Consider the following 11313-nt stretch of genomic DNA (forward strand, 5'->3'; position numbering starts at 1 on the left):
TAATTAAAGTAAACAAATTTTCACCTCACGCAATTGTGAGCAACAGCTGTTTCTCATGGATGGTGGATGGTGGATGGTGTCAATGTGAATCGGTGTTTCACATCTTTCAAAAATTCCCACCGTTCCCCCAGGATGGACTCAGTGTGCAGAGAGTATTAGATATTTTTCTGGTGGAATAGGTTATACAAAATCTTGGACCTACCATCTCGGAATATTATTGAGTTTCGTGGAAACACTAGCGGTAGACATTATTTTGTTTCGTTCCATCGTTTCGAAATTGAAATGTAATTTAATAATTGAGATAGTTATTAAATGGTACATCTACCTCCTCTATTTCCGGCGGTAATGTTCTTTCCTTTTTGTATCGACGTCTTGAAAGAGGTATGTATCTTAAATTATCTCTGTCAATCGATGATTCATTTTTTAGTTTTATTTGATTATTAAAAATATATAGATTCATTGTTATCCGTTAGTAGATATTTCCGAGTTTTAATATATTTAATTTTGTATATATTATTAGGTTAAACATGGGTCGTCGACCAGCAAGATGGTATGTACTAATATTAAAATCTTTACAGATGTATAGAAATGTAAAGAAACGTTTTTTTAATCTAATTTCAAGCTACCGTTATTGTAAAAATAAGCCGTATCCCAAATCCCGGTTTTGCCGTGGTGTTCCTGACCCCAAAATTCGTATATTTGATTTGGGCAGGAAGAAAGCTACTGTTGAAGACTTTCCTCTCTGTGTTCATTTGGTATCTGATGAATACGAACAACTTAGTAGCGAAGCCTTGGAAGCTGGACGTATTTGTTGCAACAAATACTTAGTTAAATACTGCGGAAAGGATCAATTTCATATTCGAATGCGCCTACACCCATTCCACGTTATTCGTATCAACAAAATGTTGTCGTGTGCTGGAGCTGATAGGTAAGTAATGCTCTTGCAGGTTTGTTGACTGATATCTAAAAAAAAGAGCCTTAATGTTTTATGAAACTTAATTTGCATACTTATGTTTTAATACATTGCAATTAATATTATGTTGTTTTTTTTCTTCAGACTCCAAACTGGAATGAGAGGCGCTTTTGGTAAACCGCAGGGCACCGTTGCTCGTGTGCGTATTGGGCAACCGATTATGTCTGTTCGTTCAAGCGATCGTTACAAGGCCCAAGTTATTGAAGCATTGCGACGTGCCAAGTTTAAGTTCCCAGGTCGTCAGAAGGTATGTTATTTGATATAAGTAATGTTTCGTCAGTGTTTAGCTTTCCCAAATTTAGAACTATACATATTTAGAATGAGTGTGTTACAGAACATTGTACATATGTATGTATATTAAATATCGGTTTGTTCATGCACGTGTATGTTTATCAGAAAACACTCTTAGTTTTGAATGAATGGCATAAACCATTTTTCAACGCGCATATCTAAACTGTCATGATCGCATTACTGCATTGGAAAATAGCCGTCAAATAGAAAGTCCCAAAGCTGACTGTAAACGACGCAGCGGCTGCACGTGAAGCACATGAAGCTGCACGCTTTGCCTACACGCTACATCATATTTCAAGCAGCATTCAATTTTTAGTTGTGCAATCTTACTTGTGCTAACGTGAGCTAGATACGAAAAAACTATGACAGCGAAAATATCTAAATCACACGTACAAATGCTCCATGCAGAATATGAAAAGTATTTCTTAAGATAATCCAAGCGCTTAATTTATAATTTCTGAGTTCTTATTAAACTTGGTATTTCCTATTCAAATTTTCAACTCAAGACTCAACTTAGTTGGTTATAAAAACTGTAAACTTCACAGGATCGCATGGTGAGTTGTATTTCGGTACTCTCCAGTCAAATCTGCATGTTATTTTCTGACACTATATGTGGCTTTTTAGTAAATTAAAATATATTTGTGTCAATGACTTCTATAAAAATATTCTTATGCTTGAAATGTTACTTTTTTTATTTTTAGATATATGTTTCAAAGAAGTGGGGATTTACCAAGTACGACCGAGAGCGTTATGAAGAGCTCCGCGATGATAACCGCCTGGCGCCCGATGGTTGCAATGTCAAGTACCGACCCGAGCACGGTCCAATGGCTGCTTGGGAAAAAGCTCAGCGTGAAGTTTATGGTTAAACGTTAAAACGTATGAAACAATAAACGAAGAACAGACATTCTATCTGTCAAGATTATTGATAGTGTTTTATAAATCTTTACCACTAACGATCTGTCGAATACCAAGAGTTTGTTGGGGAAATTAATGTTCTATTCTGTAGCTACTATACAGATAACACTGCGACAAATGGAAAACTTTTGAATGTACTTTGCACGAGACAAAACTTAGGTTCTAGGCCGAGATGAAAACATCTTTTTAAAAAATTAAAAAACCGCGATTTTGGTGACTGCACAAAAAGTATTAGGTTGACAAATTGTACTATCTTTCCCAGGATTTTTGATTTGTGGTGATAGAATAGATATAACTGAAGATATTGCTATTCAAAGTTGATTATAACACTACTCGACAAAATCGAACTTTTTTTTTCCTCAAGGATCCAAACCGACTTTTTCTGATAGATATGGGGATTTAAAATTTTTTAAAGAATTATGGTTTTTTTTCTATGGCAGAACTTTTTTTTGAAGAATTTTTGAAGTCTGGTATTTTTTTTAAGCTTTTTTCAGAGGTAGCGATAGTTTTTTTCACATAACTTTAGTATCTTACGTCTGGTTGTAAAGAACTGCTATTTTGAAAAGATAATTAAAACAGCTAGAAGTTAAGCCCAAACACTTTGTGATTACAGCTTGCCGTCTGGGAAATATAAAGCATTGAAATGCAAAAATGATGATTTTTGTGCGGTATTTTTTACGAAATTTTGACTTTAAAAACTCAGGAAAAATTATATCTTGGGTCCTCTATTTTTTGTGTATAGGTGCGTTAATTTGGCGTCGTTTAAGGTATCGCTCATTGAAATCTATGGAGAGACTTTGGAGCTAAAATTCGTTAACCAAACCTAAAATATGGAAAAAATGCACAAAAATACCTTTTTGAAGGCGGCGGGCCCAACTGCCAATTGGGAACAAAGCAAACGAAAAAGGGTTGTACATTTGGTACCTGTTTGCGTTCCTTTGGTATTAAATGTTGTTGACAGTTACTTTTTTCGTGACCTGAGGTAGAATACCTATTCAGGTCAAATGTTTCCTTTATATTCTCACAAGTGCAGGTCCACAAAAATTGGATCTTTCTTTCGTTGTGCCCAATCTGAGGTATGGGTACCTGTTCAGGTCAAATGTTGACCTTTATTTTTACACAAATTAGACGTTTGTCGCTTCTACCTATTCATATTTCAATGAAACCAAAGTAGAAATAGCTGAGATATAGAATTTCATTCCCTAACCCATACAACAATCAGTATTTTTTAGACTTTTTAGTCAATTCTAAGGATATACAAACTTTTTATTTTTTACTGCTTGTTACTGTTCATAAAATAATTTAAGTTTTCTGGCTGTCTTCCTTTGTCACTCCAATCAGATTCCCTTATGAGAGTCCACACATAGTCGCCCATCATGTTTTCATTCCAAACACCTTGATAACGTTGTTCCATAGCCTTTAATTGTTGGTGAAATCTCTCTCCGTGTTCATCACTAACGTCCCCTAGGTTTGTCGGAAAAAAGTCCAAGTGGGAGTGTAGGAAATGGATTTTTAGTGACATGTTGGCTCCAATTTTTTCATAATTCTCAATTAGGTCTTGAACGATATTAACGTAATCATCACTCTTGCTGTTGCCAAGAAAATTTGCTACTACCGTTCGGAATGAGTTCCAAGCTGCTTTTTCATTCGTAGATAAAATATTTTCAAATCCATCATCTCTTAGTAGTTTTCGAATTTGGGGGCCATCAAATACTCCTTCTTTCACTTTTGCCAGCGACAGACGTGGAAAAACAGTTTTTAGGTAACTCGTCGATTCACCTTTTCATTAGTCCCAGCTTAATGTGTAATGGTGGTAAAATAACGTCTTCAAACTTCACGAGAGCTGCATTCTTTACATTGTAATTTTCCAAAGTATGTTCCTCCCGTTTTGGCCAGAGTTTTGTTGAATAATGCTGTTCTCTAGCTCTACTATCCCATAGGCACAGGAAGCAGCAGTGTTTTGTGTAACCACCTTGCAATCCCGTTAACATGGCTACAACCTTCAAGTCACACGCGACCTTCCACTGGTGTTCTTTATATTTTATGTTTACAAACAACTTAGCCATTGTTTGATATGTTTCCTTCATATTAACAGCATGGGCGATAAGAACAGACGGCTTTTGGTTTCCATTATGTAGCAAAACAGCCTTTAAACTTTCCTTACTGCTGTCAACAAATAACCTCCAATCTTTTGGGTCGTACGCTTCACCAAGTTGCTTGAAGAGTCCGAAAATGTCGTGGCAAACGCACATGTCATCCTTCGTCATATAAAATTGTGCGTGAACCAAATGACGCGTCCGGAAATGAGTTATTTTGACACCTTCCTTCAATAAACGGGCATCCTTTAAAAAAGATCCAAGCAGCTCGGATTTATTTTTAGGAAGATCCAGGATCCTCATTAAATCGTTCAATTGTTCCTGTGAAATAGGATTGCAAAATTTCCATTCTCCTGAATAGTTATTGCTTGAATCCGTTGTTCCATTCGACGAGGAAGATAACTCTCCTTTTTGGCGTTTTAGGGGCGGTATTTCCTCGGAAGGAGCAGGAAGGGTAAAGCCGAAGCCAGATTGTTTCGGGTAAACTATTTTCAAGTGTTTCCCAATTCCAGTTTTCTTTACTGAACAAAAGAAACATTCGGCGCCGTGAATATCTGTTTTTTTCCACATCATTGGACTACCAAAGTTAAATTGTTTTCTAAAAAAAATTGTAAGAAAAAAATAATGTTTAGAATTTTGGGAAAAGTTAATAGTTTTGTGGATTAGAGTTACTTACTTTTCGTCGTAATCATATGCTGTTAAATTCAATCTACACATTTGACATATACAGCTTGGTGCCCACTCTTCAACAAAACTTTCGGGTTTGATTTTAAAGTTTTCTTCATACTGTTTTTGGAGAGTTTCGGTAAAAGCGATTTTTATTTCGTTGATCATCATGTACTTACCACATATGTAGCAAAATGAGTCTGCTTGGCAAGCACATGCAAATGATCGGCCAGAGGTATCCATGGCAATTGATTTGAATTAATTGTTAGATGTTTTGGTAAACACACGATCGTATTCTGAGCGTTATATATCCATGACTATGATTAGGTAGACGCGACGAGATCCAATTTTTGTGGACCTGCACTTGTGAGAATATAAAGGAAACATTTGACCTGAATAGGTATTCTACCTCAGGTCACGAAAAAAGTAACTGTCAACAACATTTAATACCAAAGGAACGCGAACAGGTACCAAATGTACAACCCTTTTTCGTTTGCTTTGTTCCCAATTGGCAGTTGGGCCCGCCGCCTTCAAAAATGTATTTTTTGTGCATTTTTTCCATATTTTAGGTTTGGTTAACGAATTTTAGCTCCAAAGTCTCTCCATAGATTTTAATGAGCGATACCTTAAACGACGCCAAATTAACGTACCTATACACAAAACTTTTCCTGAGTTTTTAAAGTCAAAATTTCGTAAAAAATACCGCACAAAAATCATCATTTTTGCATTTCAATGCTTTATATTTCCCAGACGGTAAGCTGTAATCACAAAGTGTTTGGGCTTAACTTCTAGCTGTTTTAATTATCTTTTCAAAATAGCAAAGTTCTTTACAACCAGACGTAAGATACTAAAGTTATTTGAAAAAAACTATCGCTACCTCTGAAAAAAGCTTAAAAAAAAATACCAGATTAAAAAAATTCTTCAAAAAAAAGTTCTGCCATAGAAAAAAAAAAATATCATCAAACCATTTCTAAGCCCCAAATCTTTAATAAAAAGTTGGTTTTGTTCCTTGAGGAAAAATCGTGTTGACTAGTGTAATCGATCTTAAATTTAATAGTAACTTGCATAGTTTGTTGAACGCAATTTATAAAATAGCGATTATATTTCTCTGCAGCTCACATTAAACTATGGCAGAACCAAAGACAATATAATAACACTACTCCACAAAATCGAACTTTTTTTCCTCAAAGATCCAAACCTACTTTTTCCGATAGATATGGGACTTAAAATTTTTTTAAGGAATTATGGTTTTTTTCTATGGCTGAACTTCTTTTTGAAGAATATTTGAAGTCTGGTGTTTTTTTTAAAGCGTTTTTCAGAGGTAGCGCTTGATTTTTTCACATAACTCTAGTATCTTACCTCTGCACTATGGGAAATTTGACCCTTTTTTCTGGCCAAAACCCATTTTTCAAAAGTAGTTAAAATAATATATTTGTAGACCTCATATATCCGAATAATATTGATCTTTAATGTTCCGCAAAAAAAAGTTAACAGCACCACTGTTAAATTAACAGCTGTTAAAGTCAGATGCTTTCGATTCAGACAGGTATGTAATATATGTTTATGAGTTTGAACTGTAAAAATTTCACTCATAATTATGTTTAATGACTCATTTTTTAACAAGTATTAATTTGTGACAAAAATGTGTCTTTGAAGAGGCGTATAAAAAAAGTGACCACTCGTGGAACCATATGACTTAATGCATATTGTAGAAAATTCAATTGTTCAAATGTATATCATGGTTATCTGCGCGTGGGTGCGCATAGAAATGCAATCTTGATTCTTAGACAAAAAAAAATTAGGACTGCAGCAACGTTTGAAACGGTAAAATTTGATTTTTGGAGGGTTGGCCAACCAATTTTAGCTGAGTAATTTCTCTATCGATTTGTATGACAATATTTTGAACGACGCCTAATTGACGCATCTACACACAAAAAATATAAGAACAAAGTAAAAATTTGAAAAAAGTACTAACAAAACCGATCAATTTTGCATTTGAAAACTTAATATTTTCTAGACGGTAAGCCACCAGACGGTGCTCAGGTCTGCTTTATAGATGCATTTATCAGCTTTTCAGAATGTCAAAGTTCATTACAACCAAATGTAAGATAATTAAGTAATGTCACTAACCATACAGTATATGTTAGTGGTAATGTGCAAAATAAAAGAGCTACCTCTGAAAAAAGCATTTCAAAAAATACCAAAAAAGTTCGATTTTGTCAAGTAGTTATATTGACCGATATCCTTGGTTGTCAATGACTGCGACAGTTCACAAAATCCTAGTGCATTCAAGCGATATAAAAGAAAACAAGATTCTCCCTGTGGGATATGAAGAGAGTGCCAACTGTCGAAATAAAAATATAAAATTTTATATTTAAAATGAGGCTGGAAAGAAAATTTCACGGACGTGTTCCATACTTCAGATACTATTATCTCATCTGTTAACTTGGAAAGCAGCTAACAAATGCAAACGAGAAGGAACGTGTGAGTCGTTTCTGGGGACACGACTCTACTTATACCCGTACTCAGTCAGTATATACAGCTTATGATTTTGTAGAATTTTGTAAAAAAAAAAAATTTTACATTTTACATTTTTTTGCTACATCTGCTATCTACATCTACATATACAATGTCTATTCTACAGGGGAAGCAACTGAAAATTAATTTCGTCATTCTGGCTATAATTATGATCCGATCTGATTCAGATTCGGCAGTCTGGTAGATATAGGCATTCTCTACTATACTGCGTTTTTAGTTTTATCGTATCTTTAAAATTGTGGCTGCCACAGATTTTCGTCCTTTGTGGGGGCGGAAAGGGGCGGTTCGAAATTTTGAAATACACTTGTAGCAGTGTGATATCACATGAGTCTGGAAACCAAATTTGGTTGCCCTAGCTCTTATAGTCTCTGAGATCCAGGCGTCAAACAAGACGTTCCCTAACCCATACAACAATCAGTATTTTTTAGACTTTTTAGTCAATTCTAAGGATATACAAACTTTTTATTTTTTACTGCTTGTTACTGTTCATAAAATAATTTAAGTTTTCTGGCTGTCTTCCTTTGTCACTCCAATCAGATTCCCTTATGAGAGTCCACACATAGTCGCCCATCATGTTTTCATTCCAAACACCTTGATAACGTTGTTCCATAGCCTTTAATTGTTGGTGAAATCTCTCTCCGTGTTCATCACTAACGTCCCCTAGGTTTGTCGGAAAAAAGTCCAAGTGGGAGTGTAGGAAATGGATTTTTAGTGACATGTTGGCTCCAATTTTTTCATAATTCTCAATTAGGTCTTGAACGATATTAACGTAATCATCACTCTTGCTGTTGCCAAGAAAATTTGCTACTACCGTTCGGAATGAGTTCCAAGCTGCTTTTTCATTCGTAGATAAAATATTTTCAAATCCATCATCTTTTAGTAGTTTTCGAATTTGGGGGCCATCAAATACTCCTTCTTTCACTTTTGCCAGCGACAGACGTGGAAAAACAGTTTTTAGGTAACTCGTCGATTCACCTTCCTTATCCAGTGCTTTAACAAAATTTTTCATTAGTCCCAGCTTAATGTGTAATGGTGGTAAAATAACGTCTTCAAACTTCACGAGAGCTGCATTCTTTACATTGTAATTTTCCAAAGTATGTTCCTCCCGTTTTGGCCAGAGTTTTGTTGAATAATGCTGTTCTCTAGCTCTACTATCCCATAGGCACAGGAAGCAGCAGTGTTTTGTGTAACCACCTTGCAATCCCGTTAACATGGCTACAACCTTCAAGTCACACGCGACCTTCCACTGGTGTTCTTTATATTTTATGTTTAAAACAACTTAGCCATTGTTTGATATGTTTCCTTCATATTAACAGCATGGGCGATAAGAACAGACGGCTTTTGGTTTCCATTATGTAGCAAAACAGCCTTTAAACTTTCCTTACTGCTGTCAACAAATAACCTCCAATCTTTTGGGTCGTACGCTTCACCAAGTTGCTTGAAGAGTCCGAAAATGTCGTGGCAAACGCACATGTCATCCTTCGTCATATAAAATTGTGCGTGAACCAAATGACGCGTCCGGAAATGAGTTATTTTGACACCTTCCTTCAATAAACGGGCATCCTTTAAAAAAGATCCAAGCAGCTCGGATTTATTTTTAGGAAGATCCAGGATCCTCATTAAATCGTTCAATTGTTCCTGTGAAATAGGATTGCAAAATTTCCATTCTCCTGAATAGTTATTGCTTGAATCCGTTGTTCCATTCGACGAGGAAGATAACTCTCCTTTTTGGCGTTTTAGGGGCGGTATTTCCTCGGAAGGAGCAGGAAGGGTAAAGCCGAAGCCAGATTGTTTCGGGTAAACTATTTTCAAGTGTTTCCCAATTCCAGTTTTCTTTACTGAACAAAAGAAACATTCGGCGCCGTGAATATCTGTTTTTTTCCACATCATTGGACTACCAAAGTTAAATTGTTTTCTAAAAAAAATTGTAAGAAAAAAATAATGTTTAGAATTTTGGGAAAAGTTAATAGTTTTGTGGATTAGAGTTACTTACTTTTCGTCGTAATCATATGCTGTTAAATTCAATCTACACATTTGACATATACAGCTTGGTGCCCACTCTTCAACAAAACTTTCGGGTTTGATTTTAAAGTTTTCTTCATACTGTTTTTGGAGAGTTTCGGTAAAAGCGATTTTTATTTCGTTGATCATCATGTACTTACCACATATGTAGCAAAATGAGTCTGCTTGGCAAGCACATGCAAATGATCGGCCAGAGGTATCCATGGCAATTGATTTGAATTAATTGTTAGATGTTTTGGTAAACACACGATCGTATTCTGAGCGTTATATATCCATGACTATGATTAGGTAGACGCGACGAGATCCAATTTTTGTGGACCTGCACTTGTGAGAATATAAAGGAAACATTTGACCTGAATAGGTATTCTACCTCAGGTCACGAAAAAAGTAACTGTCAACAACATTTAATACCAAAGGAACGCGAACAGGTACCAAATGTACAACCCTTTTTCGTTTGCTTTGTTCCCAATTGGCAGTTGGGCCCGCCGCCTTCAAAAATGTATTTTTTGTGCATTTTTTCCATATTTTAGGTTTGGTTAACGAATTTTAGCTCCAAAGTCTCTCCATAGATTTTAATGAGCGATACCTTAAACGACGCCAAATTAACGTACCTATACACAAAACTTTTCCTGAGTTTTTAAAGTCAAAATTTCGTAAAAAATACCGCACAAAAATCATCATTTTTGCATTTCAATGCTTTATATTTCCCAGACGGTAAGCTGTAATCACAAAGTGTTTGGGCTTAACTTCTAGCTGTTTTAATTATCTTTTCAAAATAGCAAAGTTCTTTACAACCAGACGTAAGATACTAAAGTTATTTGAAAAAAACTATCGCTACCTCTGAAAAAAGCTTAAAAAAAATACCAGATTAAAAAAATTCTTCAAAAAAAAGTTCTGCCATAGAAAAAAAAAATATCATCAAACCATTTCTAAGCCCCAAATCTTTAATAAAAAGTTGGTTTTGTTCCTTGAGGAAAAATCGTGTTGACTAGTGTAATCGATCTTAAATTTAATAGTAACTTGCATAGTTTGTTGAACGCAATTTATAAAATAGCGATTATATTTCTCTGCAGCTCACATTAAACTATGGCAGAACCAAAGACAATATAATAACACTACTCCACAAAATCGAACTTTTTTTCCTCAAAGATCCAAACCTACTTTTTCCGATAGATATGGGACTTAAAATTTTTTTAAGGAATTATGGTTTTTTTCTATGGCTGAACTTCTTTTTGAAGAATATTTGAAGTCTGGTGTTTTTTTTAAAGCGTTTTTCAGAGGTAGCGCTTGATTTTTTCACATAACTCTAGTATCTTACCTCTGCACTATGGGAAATTTGACCCTTTTTTCTGGCCAAAACCCATTTTTCAAAAGTAGTTAAAATAATATATTTGTAGACCTCATATATCCGAATAATATTGATCTTTAATGTTCCGCAAAAAAAAGTTAACAGCACCACTGTTAAATTAACAGCTGTTAAAGTCAGATGTTTGCTATAGCTATTTAAGTGCTTTCTTTACAATGCTTTCGATTCAGACAGGTATGTAATATATGTTTATGAGTTTGAACTGTAAAAATTTCACTCATAATTATGTTTAATGACTCATTTTTTAACAAGTATTAATTTGTGACAAAAATGTGTCTTTGAAGAGGCGTATAAAAAAAGTGACCACTCGTGGAACCATATGACTTAATGCATATTGTAGAAAATTCAATTGTTCAAATGTATATCATGGTTATCTGCGCGTGGGTGCGCATAGAAATGCAATCTTGATTCTTAGACAAAAAAAAATTAGGACTGCAGCAACGTTT

General features: G+C 35.0%; 1 protein-coding gene across 1 annotated transcript; it reads left to right on the forward strand.

Annotated features, from left to right (window-relative positions):
• The first annotated feature begins 305 nt into the window (after positions 1 to 305).
• LOC111082173 (60S ribosomal protein L10) lies at positions 306 to 2186 on the forward strand. Its single transcript, XM_041594715.1, has 5 exons — positions 306 to 381; positions 521 to 550; positions 623 to 928; positions 1058 to 1220; positions 1966 to 2186. Exons 2-5 carry the CDS (start codon positions 528 to 530, stop codon positions 2128 to 2130), a joined length of 657 nt encoding a protein of 218 aa, XP_041450649.1. The 5' UTR covers positions 306 to 381; positions 521 to 527; the 3' UTR covers positions 2131 to 2186.
• The last annotated feature ends 9127 nt before the right edge of the window (positions 2187 to 11313 follow it).

The sequence above is a fragment of the Drosophila obscura genome, unplaced genomic scaffold (assembly GCF_018151105.1).
Source record: "Drosophila obscura isolate BZ-5 IFL unplaced genomic scaffold, ASM1815110v1 contig_36, whole genome shotgun sequence".
Lineage (NCBI taxonomy): Eukaryota > Metazoa > Arthropoda > Insecta > Diptera > Drosophilidae > Drosophila > Drosophila obscura.